The 16,885-nt window shown below is 41.9% G+C and overlaps 1 protein-coding gene across 37 annotated transcripts in view; it reads left to right on the forward strand.

The window, feature by feature from the left end:
• Positions 1–15,082, forward strand: part of TCF4 (transcription factor 4) — a 339,431-nt gene extending 324,349 nt beyond the window's left edge. For 12 of the 37 annotated variants that reach the window (XM_083465928.1, XM_083465943.1, XM_083465939.1 and 9 more), the window contains 4 exons: positions 2,878–3,028; positions 6,348–6,577; positions 7,654–7,802; positions 9,216–14,040. In XM_083465928.1, coding sequence (XP_083322054.1) covers positions 2,878–3,028; positions 6,348–6,577; positions 7,654–7,790 — 518 coding nt within the window. In that variant the 3' untranslated portion in view covers positions 7,791–7,802; positions 9,216–14,040. Of the gene's footprint in view, positions 1–2,877; positions 3,041–6,347; positions 6,578–7,653; positions 7,807–9,215; positions 14,041–14,092 lie in introns of those variants that run through there. The other 25 variants (XM_083465957.1, XM_083465931.1, XM_083465926.1 and 22 more) reach the window with 6 other exon arrangements.
• Positions 15,083–16,885: the final 1,803 nt, after the last annotated feature.

The raw sequence follows: 16,885 nt of genomic DNA on the forward strand, positions 1-16,885 counted from the left end.
TCTGTGCTTTGCGTAGAATAAAGGTAGGCAGTGTGCTAGCCTTCAAATATTATGGACTAGAATTCCCTGCATCATAGGAATTGTAGTCCACAACATCTGGCAGGCAACACCACATTGGCTATCCCTGGCCTAGGGGCTTCTGCATGAGGCAAATATAATAAACAAACAGTTTGGGTTTGTTTGCAGACAGGATATGTAGTTACATGAACACTCTAATGAGGAGGCCTGTTTACTGGAGAGAATTGGTAGTTCTGTGATGCAGAGAGCCCTAAAGTATTACCACATCTGCAAGCTTTCAAGTAAATTGTCTTCATGGTCCAGGTGCTTACTGTGCTTTGGGAGTGGGGGGTGGGATCCTGTGACATTGATAAATACCTATGCAGCAGTATTATGGAAGTTGACTGGAGCCAAGGCTATATCCAGACAATCAACAAGAAAAATTGTAGCTCTGTTGTTGAGCACATAGCTTTGCATGAGAAAAGTACCAGGTCCATCTCTGGATAGGGCTGGAAAAGGCCTTTGTCTGAAACTCTAGAGAGCTGTAGCAGACAGAGTGAGCTAGAAGGACCTGGGTATAAGGCAGATTCCTACTAAATGCTGTTCTGCTTTCCTTCTGACCACATCAGCAAGGCCAAGAGCAGGGTCTTGTCCTCTGGGCAGCCCTGGACTTCCATACACACTGCCCAGGCTTGCTCCCCAAGATGTCACTTCAGTGCTGCTAACACAGCGGGCTGACCTCACCTCCGGGGGCACACTCCATTGTCTCTTGAGACAGACAGCTGCCAACAGCAACAATTATTAGAGGGAACACAATGAACCATTACTGCTCGTTATGTACACATAGATTTCTTCTGCCTCAGTTTGGTTGGCTTTGCATGTTTCTGAAGCGCAAGACTGCAATGAATTTAGGATTAATAAAATAAAAATGAGTGTATACATCATGAGTAACAATGTTTCCATAATACTGTCATGTCTCGGGGGTGGGTGGACTGTAATATGTATCCAGTCTCCAGTGGAGCCTCCTCCTTCCTGTTTATGCAAAACAGCAAATGTCCATATAACTGATTTGAAGCCCAGGGGTCAGAATACAGTATAAATTTATATAGTGTTTTAAGGAGAATCCATTATAACAGAATATGTTTATCCTCGGAATCATCAGATGTTGTATTTGGATGAGACCTTAGTGAGCTCAGTATAGGTTTGTAGCAGACGTAAGGGTCAGTGATTGATGGGCAGGCAAAGCCCTTATGTTGTGCTCAGCTTCATCGCTGGTAAACTGAAAGTGATTACGTCCCATCTTTGGGCTCCTATTCACCCGAAGCAGGCCAAATAGAAACAGTCTCCTTTCTGGTCCACTCTTGTTGTCCCTTTTGCTGGGCTAATTCATCCAGTGGTGGGGACTGCCATGGAGAGTTGCATCACCCCACAGCTAACCACAAGGGCTCATTCTACCACACCATACACTTGGGTGGGGGAGAAGATGGAGAATGAGAAACTTTATTTACAGAGGCAAATGTAGGGTGTATGTTTTTTCAAGGAAATGTGAGAACCTGAGGTCCCCCTACCCCACACAAATTATTGATTGAAATCACTTGAACATCAGGCTCTGCTATCTTATAAGTTAAACTGAGCATTATTCATAGCCACTGGTATAAAAGAATTTTACAATGCGGATACTCAGGGGTACAGGCATTGCTCATTGTTGAACGTACCTCTTTAAATTAGAAAGGGGAAGCCAGATCATCAACCGGGGGACTGGAAAATTATTCCAGTGGGGATTGCAAAAAATATTCTATTATATCTGAATACACACATTAAAGAAAACAGGATGGGAGCATGAATGGGGAACTGAATTTGGAAGACTTAAGGAGAAAAATCAGCACATGGGGATCGGCATTACTCAAGCTAGGTAGCACCTAAATTTGAGGGGGAAATCAGGAGCAGTACAGAGATGAATCAGCAAGTCAGGATTATAAAATATGAGGAGCAGTCAGTTTTAAGGGGCTCTGCAAAAAATTAAAAGATTTGTTAAGACACCAGTTTGGGGTTCATAGCCAATGAAATGATGAAGGGTAGCATCATGACTTATATAGACCCTAATAAGATGGCATTGGCAGAATTTATGGTACATGAATAGGAGATTGGGACCAAAACAGAGTCTCTGTTTCTTTCTTGGAGTGGAATACCGTCAATCCAGAAGATATTCAATAAAACTTTTAATCTCAGGGTTGTGGGCTTGATCTCCACATTGGGCAAAAGTTTCCTGCGTTGCAGGGGATTGGATTTGGTGACTTGCCTAGTGAGTACCTTGTGTATTAAGGAATAGGCTTTCTTATCAACAATTTATTCCCCTGTGTTATCTGGTCTTGTCAATAGCTGGCCTTTCTCCAACCCCCCAGCCCCTCCCAAACTTACTTCCGTGCAGTAGAGAAGGACTGCTTGCAGCCAAATAAATTAAGAATACCCCTTCAGAAAATTAGATAGTCCTAAATTTATTCTCCTTCAGAAAATGCTGTTGAAAGATCTTCTTGTTGTCTCATCGCCTAGTATCTTTGCTTGCCCTTGATTGTAGATATGTGTGTGCTTGATCACAATTATGGTTTCTAACCACCAGTTAAATCTGGTGATCTGTAGGCATTGAAATTGTTGACGCTTCCAAAGCAGATCAGAATAGACCAGAGCCACGAAATCGGAGCTGGGGAACCGGTTTTAACCACTATTTCCTTAAAATCCCCCTTTGTGAAAAGAAATTCTGCAGTTAAGGAAAGACAGTACAACAATAGCTGCACTTCTGAGGAATGTGCATACAAATTCCTTAATACCTTTGCTTAAGTTATATTACCAGGAAATGTGTGTCTGCTTGTTTGTCCCACCTAGGCATGCCAACTGGCCTTCAAGGACAAAGCGTATCTTCAGGGAGCTCCGAAATTAAATCTGATGACGAGGGAGACGAAAACCTTCAGGACGCAAAATCTTCTGAGGACAAGAAGTTAGACGACGACAAGAAGGATATCAAATCAATTACTAGGTCAAGATCTAGGTAACAGTATATAATAGTGTCGCTTCATTTAATTCCTTTATTGGATTTTGATGAAGTGAACAAGACAAGGAGAAACTCTGGAGTTTCTTCCTGTCAGACAAAAGGTAACAGGAAGCCGATGGCCCTTTTTGGTAGTACTTGGAGTATCTGTTCGGATGCGTGTACACTGGAAGGGCCGAAGGTTTCGTCTAGGCCATGGAATTGGACAAAAACAAAATTTACATTGAGAGAGAGAAAGAGGTGTATGCGTGTAATCAAATTCAGAGATAACTTGCTTGAAAACGAATATGTCTTAAAACAGATGCCATTTGTATAACATTTTATACCCAGCGGAATACTTGTTTTCCTTCTGCCTTTTTATGTGCATAACTATGAACGGATATATATATCAGTGTAGTAGCTTCATTGGGATAAACAAAGCTAAGCCTGTTTGTACCATCTGAGACCCTTTGTTGAGCTTTTTGCATGGCGCTGAGTGGTTTCATCACATCTTGATCCCGAGAATGGCCTGGTCCTCACACAGACCAGCATTTCTCGCTCACAAAGCATCAGTGGCCCCTAACTTGCATGATTTCGCGTGGATCGCCACTGGCCCTCAATCTGTTCTTCATGTTCCGCACAAGAAATCGTTGCAGAGCGTTAGTGAAAACCTGTCCTCCGGTTTTATCATCAAGACTTTTTCACTGACATAATCGAGAGGCAGATGAGCAAGCTGGTCGGCCCTTTTTCTTCTGCCCTTGCAAATGTGGGAGAATATGGAGTTTGGAGTCAGCATTAAATAGAATGTAGAAACTTACGGTTTTAAAAACAAAACAAAAACTTACGCTCCGTGTAAAGGAGAGTTACAACTGATAGGAAATCCAGACTGCTGGCAGACGAGAAAGAATGAGATCAAGGTAGAGAAGTCATCAGTCATTGGCACTGGACAGGAAGTATGATACAGTATTTCATAAAAATAAAGGCTGGAAGCAAGGAGCATATGGATTAGATGCATAGCCACATTTAGCCAGCAGATTCTATGCTGCTTCAGCATTTCCCATGACTTCTCTGCCCCTTCCATTCCTTCAGTGGGCCAGTGACTGGAAGAATTTCCTGGCCAGTCAGAGCCAATGATACAGGTGTGATGTAACTTGCTTGCTAGTGAAATAGCCTTGACAGGCTCCCTTCAGCCTGGGCACTGCCTTCAGCAACGTGAATACCTGAGCCATCATCAGATCAAGATGACAACCCATAAGGAAAACTCAGCTGGCTTTGGCATGGTGTGCTTATGTGCAAGGAATGACATAGCTCACATACAACCAGAGACACGAGAAGGATTTAAGACTATTCTGCTTAGGGTTGTGGAGAACATCTATAACCAGGAGAACTAGCTAATCTCCTACAGAGGCAACTTTTTTGATTTATTAAATTTTTCACTCCCTTCATCCAAAGATCTCAGGGCAGTTCACAAGATAAAAGCACAGGATAAGAAGCACAAAATAAATAGTTAAAACCCCTCTCCAACAAACACATTTAAAAGGCCATAGAATACCAACCAGCTCAAGGCCTGGTTGAAAAGGAATGTTTTTTCCTGTCATCTAAAGATGTATAATGAAGGCGCCAGACGAACCTCCCTGGGGAGGGAATCCACAGACGCTGCAGAAAAGGCCCGTTCTCGTGTTGCCGCCCTCCAGACATCTCATGGAGGAGACACAAAGAAGGGTCTTAGATGATGACTGCAGAGTCCAGGTCAATAGGCAACCTAAGGCCCTTGCTCCACAGCCAACCTGCCAAGGTCCCTGACACACTCGACCCATGCCCACCATGGGGTGCGTGTGGTTCAGTGCTTATGTAGCTGAACAACTCTCCACACAGTTGCTCTCCACACAGTTGCTCCAGGGGTGAGGATCATAAACAGCATTGCGGAATAAAATGCCCCCCTTCTGGGGCTTTTGAAAATCACTTTTATTTTTTCACTCTCATAGACCACCCTTAAAACTATTTTAATAATCCTCATGGAGAAATATACAGCTGCACACTCTTAATAAAGCAACATAATTGCAGTATGCTCATGCTGCATAGATTGTGCAGAGCAGAAAATTCACCCCCATATATGAAACAGTCTCCCCTGTGAGTGTCATTTCTGATTGCCACCAGAATGACAAATGTGGCAGAGGAAGAAGCGGAGAACCATTCAGTTATCACCACCACCATTTTGACAACAACAACTGCTGCTGCTACTGCAATTTATATTCCTCAGTATAGATTATAGAATGAAACTCCATAATGCATCCGTCCTAGCCAAGTACAGAGTTAACTCGGCATCTGTCTTCCTCAGAGTGGCACCTTATTTAAATCACAAAGCATTTCTTTGAGGGGTGTCAAGACAGGTTCCTGACTTATTTCATTGTAAGCAACACAGGTCAGCTGCAGACTAGATCAACTTTTCAGCAATAACCCATAATAAACCTACACAGAAAATAAGCCTTAAAGGACCAAAATGTGTTGAGCACAGAAAGCCCAGCCAAAAGCATAAACTATAACAAAGGACAAAGGGTTATCTTAATTTTGGTTTAACACAGCATAATCTACATATTGTTTTCTTGAATGTAGCTGATGCCACAATGCAGGTTTTTTTTAAATGCAGATGTATGTTTCTTATCTTTTTGTCCTTGCTGAGCATGGGAATTTGGCCACTTTGGCCAATATTCAGCTACTGTGTTTTGTCAGTGAAAGGATTTCTGCTTCCACAATGGACTTCCATCCCCTGCTGTGCGGGGGAATCCCTGGAAAAGGTTTGGGGATTTTGCACAAGCACAAATCCTTGCACTGATGGAACATTCACTCAGCTGCTTTGGGTGCAACCCACGGAAATTAATTTCATTGCAGTGGGGCTTTTGGCTTGTGCAAGAGAAACTCTCAGTGAATTGCACGCAATCCAAGAAACTTGCTTCCCGGATCTTAAAAAGAGGTATTTGTATGTGTGGACTCTGGAGTTTAAACAACAAGTGTGATATATTTATTTAGCTTTATTTAAAAGTATTTTTAATCCTCTTAATGTTTCCAAAATCTCAATGCTGTGCAGAGTCTAAAAACCAAACCAGTGTACTATTAAAGCATTAACCTGTCGTGTCGCTTTCAGCCTTCTGCATTACCATCACAGGTGAAGTTACAATTTTACAGTCTAAACAGTGTGCCCCAAAACTGCTGCATTCCTGCATTCCCTTCTAGCAAAGATCATTCTGTGACATGAGCACAGTGTGAACTCTTGTAGAACACCTGCATTTTCTACACCATTAGAAAATACTGTGTTCTGTTTGCCTCCCAGCAATAACGATGATGAAGATCTTACACCGGAGCAAAAGGCGGAGCGTGAGAAAGAGAGGAGAATGGCCAACAACGCCCGTGAGCGCCTCCGCGTCCGAGACATCAACGAGGCTTTCAAGGAGCTGGGCCGGATGGTGCAGCTTCACCTGAAGAGCGACAAGCCCCAGACCAAACTTCTGATCTTGCATCAAGCTGTAGCTGTGATCCTCAGCTTAGAGCAGCAAGTCAGAGGTCAGTTAGATGCCTGGCCAACAGGTCCTGTTTTAATTGTCGAAGTTTTAATTGAAGCCACTGCTAAAAAGCAGCTTTATCCCTGTGTTTTAGCAGCAGTTTCAATGCAATCCACTTCATGCTATAATAATAATAATAGTAATTTTCTTATTTAAATGCTGCCCATGTGACTGGGCTGCCCCAGCCACTCTGGGTGGCTCCCAACAGAATATTTTACACACAGTAAAACATCAAACATTAAAAACTTCTAAAATTTTAGTCAGATACTTGTTTATTTCCCTGGCAACTAATGGGGAGTGTATTCCACAGGGTGGGTGCCACCACCAAGAAGCCCCTCTGCCTGGTTCCCTGTAACCTCACTTCTCGCAGTGAGGGAACCACCAGAAGGCCCTCGGTGCTGGACCTCAGTGTCCGGGCTGAACAATGGGGGTGGAGATGCTCCTTCAGGTATCCTGGGCCGAGGCCATTTAAGGCTTTAAGGGTCAGCACCAACACTTTGAACTGTGCATGGAAATGTACTGAGAGCTATTGGAACAAGGGGTATTATTATCAGCTGATGGGCAATGGGAGTGCTCCTTGCTCCATCATAAGAAAAATCCAGACCTCACTTTAAGCTCCTGGTTTTTCCTTTGTAGAGACGCAGTTACTTTCCCCATACCTGACATCACACTTGATGTCAGATGTGGGGCAGACAGGTGTGGTTTGTGAGGAATGGCTTTGTGGGCTAAATTTGGGCCCTTTCTTGGGGTGCACTTGAGCTGTGGGGCTGGAGGTGCCGCACCTGTGTCCTCAGGGATCTGGTACTGAACTTGCAGGTAATTCTGTTTCCTAGATGCTTACATGCTCAGATTATTAAGGATTTTGGACGGAGCAGGGAATGGCAGGCTTTAAATATAAACTATCCACAGATACAAAATTCAGAGCCATAGAAATGCTTGCCCTTTGTTATTCTAATGGAGATTCATGAGACACTGAGAGTGAAAAGGAGGGGAAGGCATTGCTGTGGGATTGTGAAGTAAGCTGGTACCATGTTCAGATGCTAACATGCTTAATGCCCGTTTGCTTTGGTTCTGCAGAAAGGAATCTGAATCCTAAAGCAGCATGTCTGAAAAGAAGGGAAGAAGAGAAAGTATCTTCGGACCCCCCTCCCCTTTCTTTGGCAGGACCCCACCCTGGGATGGGAGACACATCTAATCATATGGGACAGATGTAAAAAACAAAAAAGGCAAGTTTGTTTATTGCAGCCTACCCTCAACTAGCTCAGTACCGGGATAGCTGAAAGGCTTACCTTCTTCCAGACAGGCAGACAGGTGACTGCAATCTGCTGGGGAGTCCCTGCTGGCCAACCCACAACGTACATCTGCCTGTAGTGTAAAGAAGGGCCTTATCAGTAGTTGCCCCTGGCCTGTAGAATGACCTCCTGGTTGAGATCAGGCAGGCAATAGCCTTGAACGGCTTCCATCGGTAGTCAGAAACACATCCAAGCATAGGCATCCATGTTCCCAAACATTCACTTGGTTCCTGCTATTGGCCCCGTAATATATATATTTTCCCCATTTTGATTTTATTGATTAAAATGTTTCCATAGAGCACACTGTCAGTTTTATTATTTGAACCACTTTTTTAGTTCATCACACACATTAATCTCTCTGCAACCCGGTAGGTATTTAATGCCACCTGAGCTTTGCCATTGCACTGTTCCCCTAGAATAAAAACGCGAGATGTGTATTTGGGGATTTTGACGGGTGGCAGCTTCTAGCAATATGCAACGAGCAAATAGAGTAGCATGAATAACTTCCTTCGGTGCTGGTATCTTATCTGACAGAGTTAAAGGGGCTTTCCTCCTTATGCGTTGCCATTTCTAGGTAAGCTCACCCGGCTCAGGTGAGGACTAACTGTTGGTTAGTCCTTAATCTACTCATGGCCTGCCATGGGCCTCACATTGCTGTGGCCTGGTGGCAGCAACCCCCCACCTTCTGCAGCTTTATGTGGGTGAGCCAGGCAAACCCAAACTGGAGGCTCTGTTCTTGCCCCCTATCCCCTCTAGCCTTGCCTCCTTGAAGAGGGCAGGTCTGAGGAAGTCTCCCTTCTTCTTAAAAGATGGCACCAGGTGGTTAATTTTTGTTTAACGCCCCTTAAACCAGCACTGCACCTGTTGACTTGTCCTGTGCATCATTGGCATGTGGGTTAAGTAGAACAGCAGTCACTTGACCAGCTTAAGCCAGCAGGGTAAAGAAAATTCTACCCAAGGCCATCAACCAGTCAACCCCAGCCTTTATGCTGGATGTACAGGCAGGTGCCAAGCTAAAGGGTGAAAGCAGAGCCAACCAGGAAAGGAGGTGGTCTTTGAGCTATGCTACTCTGCCTCCACAGCTGGCCTCCTTTTCTTGCCTCAGAGTTTCTGGGATGGGGGCAGATTTTTATTGGATCTTAGAGAGCGAGGCCGCCATCATTCGAGTGCGCCATTTTTCCATATCTCTAAAATGGGAATAAAAAAATCTACATCCCAATAGTACGGTAAGGTTTGCTGAGAAATGGCTTGTAAAGTATGTTAAAATGCACTTAAAAAATGTATATTGTATGGAAAATTAAGAATAAGAGCAAGAATTGACCTAAATCTTTTTCACTTCTTTTGCAGGTCCAAGTTGCCACGTTTTCTTTACGTAAACCAGAGACCACTTCCTTAACAGCTGTATTATCTTAAACCCACATAAACACTTAACCCCCCTTTTTTGTAATATAATAAGACAAGTCTGAGTAGTTACGAATCACAGACGCAAGAGATTTCAGCATTCCCGATTTCGAAACAAACACAAAAAGAAAAGTGCAACTTGAGGGACGTCTTTTTTCAACATATCATTCAGAATGTTTCAAGCAGTATGTTAGGAGCTGTAAATGCACAGCCAAGAGACTGAATTGGCAATCTTCTCCACACTGTGGGACAATGCATTTGTGCCTAAACTTCTTTTGGAAAAAAAAATATAATTAATTTGTAAGTCTGAAAAAAAAAATATTTAATTTAAAAATTGTAAACTTGCAATAATGAAAAGTGTACTTCTGAAGAAAAAAAAATGAACGTTTTCATTGGTGTACTAGTCAGCTAGTGTTTATACTTACTGGATATTAAAAAGGGAAGCTTTTGCTACCCACATATTTACAAAACCAGCAAACGACCTAATGAAAACTGAAGTGATGACATTAGCCATTCCTTAGGGTAGGAGGAACAGATGGATCTTATAGACCTATGACACACACACACACATATATAAATATATATATATATAAATATATATTAAAATTAGTGAATATGGTAAGCTTTTGTTCATTTGTTTCAAACTTTTTTGCTCCTGTAAAAAAAAAAAAAGTACTGATTAACTTTTTTAAAAAAAGATTTTACTGTAAATATTGATTTTTGATTTTTTTTTGGTCTTATTTCTCTCCCACTCCCCCATTTGGGTCCCCCCCCCTTTTGTTGTAGCCTGTAGCGCCAACTCTGTTGCTGGAGGGGGCAGTTCAGGACGAAACGCTGGCCCTGATGTTACTTATCATTCGTAAAATAAGTAGAGAGTTGTTCCTTCAGTCTTTTGGGGAGAATACAGGACTTGGCAAGTCGCATCACATGCGGCTGAACTGCAAGGCAGCATTTGCGGAGGCTTGGTCCAAACAGTTGTGGGCTGATTTCGTTTTTGTTTATTGTCCGAATTGTAGATGTTGCGCTCTCTCTCTCTTTCTCTTTCTCTCATTAGACACTATTTCTGGAATTTTCAGAGGTACAAGGTTAGAATGCTACAATGTTACCACTGTGCCTTCCAATGTTTATATCATCGAAAACATAACACAAATCAAAGGTGGCTGTGATTTTAACGAACCAGTAGAAGTGTTAACCTAATGTGTGTAGCCTGAGTACAATTTTGCAGCAAGGCGTTTCAGAATACATGGTCAGATTTGGGCGGGGGGGAAGGGGATTACAAAGGGGGGGTGTTGCTAGTTGTATGAAAGATTTTTGTGGGTTTTTTTAAAGGGGAAAAACACACACCATTTTTTTTAAAGGAAAAGAAGTGGATTAATGAAAGGTCGACCATTTGCTGCCTCCTCCTTCATTTATGAAATAATGCCAATATCCACTTGTAATGCAGCGTTTAGAACAAGCCTTACCCGTTCTAAAGCATCAAGTTGCACTTTGTTGAGGAGGGGGAAGTAGAGCAGTATTTCTCTGGCCAGTATGAACCAAGTTTTTACTTAACATATATATATATATATATAATTGTAGCATAGATCAAACCTATGGCACAGCAACTGATCCAACAACTAGCTTTGGGCACAGCAGAGACTAGTATCCATAGCGAATCATCTAAAGATTGACTTTGGTATACGGTATAGAACAATTAACAAATAGTGCTCCCAAATTGTCTTCGTCAGCATCCTTTTGTCTCCTGTTCCAGCTTCTGGTTTTTTTGTTTGTTTGTTTTAAATAGCCACACAAACTTGGCATGTATTTTTAAAATGAAATCTCCCTGTTCAAGTAGATTTTCCACCTATCAGCACTGAGTAAACGCCATAAGTCCATTGAAAACGGTCTAGACGTTCCATCTGTTCTCCTGTTTTGCCAGTTACATAGTAATGGGGGGAAAATACATTTGTAAATTTTATGCAACAAAACGGCAAACGTATCATTATTTTGAAATTGTGTATGTAAAAGTTATATTTTTACATGTAGACTCTTGTTATTATGTGTTTTAATACATTGTATCAGTTTTTTGTGTTTTTTTAAAAAAACTGTGTGGTTGAAACAAAATCTCATGGAGTAGTGAGATACGAGAATCTGAATTTTATGTTTCTGAAAAACATAAAGAACAAATATGATAGTTTACCATGTGAACCACCTTCTACATATCCATAAACATTTTGATTAGCTGTGTGTGTGCGTGTGCGTGTGTTGAAAATTGTAAATATGTTCAGTAGCAGTAAAACTTTAAATGCTTTTATTTGTCAGTAAGTTTCTCAAATGTGGAGGTGGATTGAAACCATCCTGACAGAGCAAAAACCATATTAGTTTAGCTCAGAATGTTTCAGTACAAATGCCATACTTTTAATAGCATTTATGCAGGTGAATGGGTAATCCTAATTCTTTTAAGTACTAGTATTCTGGACAGACTGAAGGATTCCTTTAAAGGATATTAAAATTGCTTGTCATTAAAGGTTTTTTTATATGAAAATGAACAGTTTGAGGGGGAATTTTTGTTATAAACCATCTCCATGGACAGTTTTTCCATTTACTTACTTCAATAGCATCAAGATTTTATCCATCCCATTCAGTCTATAAGAGTGTTGCCCACCTAAATTAAAAGTTAACTGCAGTCTGAAATGAGGCTATTGAGGGGCAGGATGGGAGAAAGTAAATAAAACCTTTTTCTCCATTTAAGCCTTCCAAACAGAATACCAGTAAATAATAATAAGAATAAGAATATCACCTAGCAGTTATGTCACACCTTAAACATGCAGAGTCAATATCACTTTATTCTGTCAAAATCACAACCCAAGTGATAGGAGGATTTTTTTTTTATTTTGAAAAAAATCACCTTTCTTTCAATGTGCACTTATGCACAGAGCATGCTTCTAAACTGTTGATGATCTACATAGAACCAGGAGAAAGGTTAGTGATGTATCAAATGGTAATCTTGTCCGTATGGCTTTTGAGATGGTTTCCTGTTCCATAATGGAATGTAAACTTGAAAATTATTCAGCCACACTGTCCTTTGTCTCACACACCCAACCTCCCCCCATTTGGGTTTTCCTATTTTTTTGCTGCGTGCATGCATTAATTTAGGGTCTGGCCGTAAGAGAGAAGACACCACAAACCTCTGAGGCCTTCCCCCTGCTCCTGTCTTTTCAAACAGGTGTCCTCAGAGGAAGCTGTCACTTCATAGTCGACCTGGTGGTGGCTTGGCTTTTAACCATTCAAGGAGGGCTATGTGTTGTAACCAACAGTACTCAAAAACCCATCAGATATTTTAGTGGGTGATCCACCTCCACATTCAAGTAATTTATGAATATGCTGGTTAGGGAAATCTGTTCATCTAGAACTTCTTTTTCCTTTCTCCTTTTCACATTTGTCTTTCGTGTAGCTGCAAGGAACACTAATGTGTATACAGACAACTTGTCCGTTCAACCAGTGATGCAACTTGTACCGATGCAGTCTTCCGATTTGTTTTGTTTGTTAATTTCCTTTGGCGGGGGGGGGGGAGGTTGGGGGGGTGCGTGGGTGGAACGGGGTGGAATTTGCAAATTTCATCTTTCTATTCTGATAGGCACGCTTCAATCTGTGCCGGGGGGAGGGGGAGAGCGAACAATACAGTACATTGCCAGGAATGAAGAGAATTCATCAGGGGAGAAGAAAAAGCACAAATAAATTAAACTTGGCCCACTGACTCACTTGAAGTGGGGTAGGGCGGAGGGATCTTAAAGATGGAATAAGATAAATTCCAGCACAATGGGGCACCAAGACCTTTTAAGCTTGTTTTGTTTCTCTTTCTTTTTTCCCAAAACAACATATTCTTTCTCTTGGGACTTGAAATTGACTCACCTTTGTGCAGTGCTGGTTTGAGCATACTCATTTCAAGTATTATAGACTTATGTAATGGTGAAAATATATGACCTGTGGCCTTTTTCATTCTTGTTACTTGTGATGCAACTAAGTGAAGATAAGAGAAGAAAAAAAAAAGCAGAGATTTACCATGTATCAGTGCCTGGCTTTTTGTTACAAAGCTTCGTTTGTCTAGTGACCTTTTTGCTATAAAATAGAACTGTAGTACACCCTAGTAGGATAAAAGAAAAACCCTAAATTTAAAAAATAAAAAATATATTTGGCTTATTTTTCACAGGAGCAATCCTTTTATACCATGAATATTGCAAGGGGCGGGGGGGGGGGGAATCGTCAGATTCTGAATATTTCTTCTTTATAGATTTTTTGAATCATTCTGAGTAAAAGTTTGTTACTTTATTTTACTATTTAAAAGATGTTATTTTACCATGTGTTACTAAGATGAAATTGTATGGTAGCTTCTTTTTCTTTTTCTTTTTTAGTTGTAGGTCGTGGGGGGGGGGCAGGAATTTTTTTTTTGGCGACCGAACCTGTAGTAGCTGCAACAGTTCAAAAAAGGAAAGGGGGGGGGAGGTGAAAATTACAAAAGGGACAAAAAAGGAGAGAAAAAAAGTTAATACAGTTACACTTTGTTTTCAACGTGTGGCTGAGTGCCTCAATTTCCCCTCCATGTTTTTGGTGTACTTTCTGATTTGTAGAAGTGTCCAAACAGGTTGTGTGCTGGAGTTCCTTCGAGAAGAGAGAGAAAAAAAAGCAAACAAACACAGCTTGCCGTAGGCCATTACCTGTTTCCCATCTGTAGTTATCCGATGCCGTCATGTACATGACCGTTCTGTAGCAATAAATGTGCCATTTTTATAAACTGCTTCTGACACTTTCGTTTCATTTCATTTTGCATTGTCCCATTTCTGTAGGTGTCACAGGAAGCGCTGCTTTTGGCTGACCTGGTTAGGTGGCGTTTTCGTCCCAGACACAACCCTCAAAATGCAAATGGGGTTTAAAGGTGCCCTTGGTGTGTTCGGAACTGCCACATTCCAGATGATGTGTAAAAACTGAAGCTCTGGTCATCTGAGTTTCTTCTCAGAACACAAAGAGTTCTTCTAGAGGCCTCCATGCTCTTCATGTGCTGACTTGGGTAGCTGATAAAAGAATCTGCTTTCTGGACATAACTCTAGCAGAAGCACATGTACTTCACGTCTTGGCCTAAACCTTTCTGTAATACGGCTATGCATTGTAATATAGTTGTTTTAAAAAGGGTTGGGGTTGGGGAGAGGACTGGCTCACGGTTGGCTTGAATCCCAATTGGTGGAGAAAGTTGTTTGTAAGTTTTAACTCCTTTGTAAAGTTCTTTCATATCTTTTGGAATGGAAGGTGCTATATAAAATGTAAAATCGCTTTCATGATCATCGGTATATAGCTACTCTGTAAATATAGCACCTGTATTTCACTTGGAAAAAAAACTGTTATGTACATAATGAGAGGATATAATGCACCTTTGGACAATGGGGAAAATGTCAAGAAGGTGCTGACATGTATGCAAAAAAAAATAAAAGAAACTGAACTATGTGATGAACTAGCCCTTGGGAGGGGGGAAGGTACCATCTGTCCAATTCAAAGCTAAGGACTAGAAGAAAAATCAATGGGCATAGTGCTTCTGTTGATCCAGATCTTCGTGTAGCTTTCATATATTGATGAGATTATTTCCATGTCTCCAGGCAGAAGCATTTCTCCCCTCCGACTGCAGTCTGAGCTGTACTAAAAAGCCAAAAGGGATGGTCACCTTTATTTTTACCTTCCCCCCCAATGAAACGTGTGTTGAAGTTGTAAATTATAAATGCTAACGTTGTATTTAACATCTTGTTAACGGGTGGGAAAGAAAGTAATAAATTCTGGTTGGCCCTGTTGCATTTTATCAGTCCAGAAGGTTTTCTCAATCTCTTAGTATCACAAAAAAGGACCGTTAAAACAAAATTCAGAAGCCCATGTTACATACGGTACACTATTAGGAGATGTGTTTGTCAGATGGATCCTCCTTGGGGTCCTATGCAAATAATATTCAGTTGCTGCTAATACTGATGCCTATGTTCCACATCTCCACTGTCTGAGATTGTCATGCTTCTGAATGCCAGTTGCTGGAAACCTCAAGAAGGGAGAGTGCTGTTGCATTCAGGTCTTGCTTCTGGACTTCCCACAGACATCTGGTTGGACATTGTGAGAACAGGATGCTGGGCCAGATTGGCCACTGGTCTCTTTCTGTTCTTCTGAAAGTCACCCTCTGAATATGGGGACATTGTGGCTTCAATTCATCTCATGGGGCTCTTTCAGACAGAAGGTTTAGTATAGAATTGCCACAGTTGGTTTACTCACTTTTTACAGATGGTCCGCATGAAATCAAATGGCTCCTTTGTTTTTTCTTTTGCTCTTCCACCTTTTCTGAGACTGGAGAAAGTCCATCTTTTCTGAGAAAAGAGGTGCAGAATCTCTTAGTTATTCAAACAGATTTATAAACCATTTATTCAAAGAGCTACGTGGTGCACATAACAATGTAGATAAAGCAGGTGAAATCCACAAAACCATTAAGAAACATGCACAAAATTATCCGCAAAACATTGCAATCAGTAAAATTCAGAATATAGGTATTCTGATAGGTAGGCATCTGGAGCAAGATACTGAGGGCACCTGGCTAATGTCGGGAGTTCTGAAGAACAGGTCTAGATGATCCTGTTGCTACTCTTCCATCTTCTATAAGAGGTGGGGCTTAAGCATGGGCAGTGACAGTTTGGCGGTTAAGCCATTTCACCTTGATAAGACCCCCTGAGGAAAGGGGCAAAGCAATACCAAGTGTGAGAGCATCAGTGGCTCAGTCCTCCTAAAACAGTGCAGTGGAGGTAAAGGACAGATTAGGGTGGTTGGATGAAATTGGTTGTCCACTGACTGTTCCTCCCCTGGTTTCATTATGGAGGACAACTAAATTTGCCTGACTGACTCTAAAGATGCCAAGGAGGAGATGCAACCACCTTTTCCCAAACTGACCCAGAATTGTATCTCTCCCCCTACCATTATTAACTCCCTTCCACAGCAGAGCAAGAAATGTCCAAGGTCGGCTCACTCGGTTGGCTGGAGCCTGGGCAACAGCCTTCGGGTAGCAGCATCACCGCCTGCTTACCAATGGAATGACAAGGTCAGGGCTTCATGGACACACCGGAGAAGTCAGTCCTGTGTTCCTTACAGTGCACACACACAGCCCCAGCCTCACCCACCTCCCAACAAGTAGCAGTGACGTTGCTGTCAGGAGGTTATTGCTGCAGCTTCACTCCCATCAAGGTGATGAAAACCCAGTCACTTCCCAGATAGTCAATGGATGAGGTTATTGGTGTTGCTGCCTTCCCTTCAATGCCATTGGGATTTCGAAGGAAGTAGAAGGAGCTGCCTTCTACTGAGTCAGCATTAATCTACCTCAGTATTGTCAACACTGGCTGACAGCAGATCTCCAGAGTTTCAGGTAGGGAGTCTTTACCAGCCCTACCTAGAGATTCTGGGAATCAAACCTGTCCCTCCTGTATGCAAAGCAGATACTCCACCAATGAGTTACAGCCCCTTTCCTTTGGTCCTGCGGGGACTGAAGGAGGAGACAATTCCCCTAAATGCATCTCCCTCAGCCCTTAACTTGCACTGTAGAGTTGCTTATTTCAATCCTTTGTAGAGCA

Source organism: Podarcis liolepis (assembly GCF_965112155.1).
Source record: "Podarcis liolepis genome assembly, chromosome: 11".
NCBI lineage: Eukaryota > Metazoa > Chordata > Lepidosauria > Squamata > Lacertidae > Podarcis > Podarcis liolepis.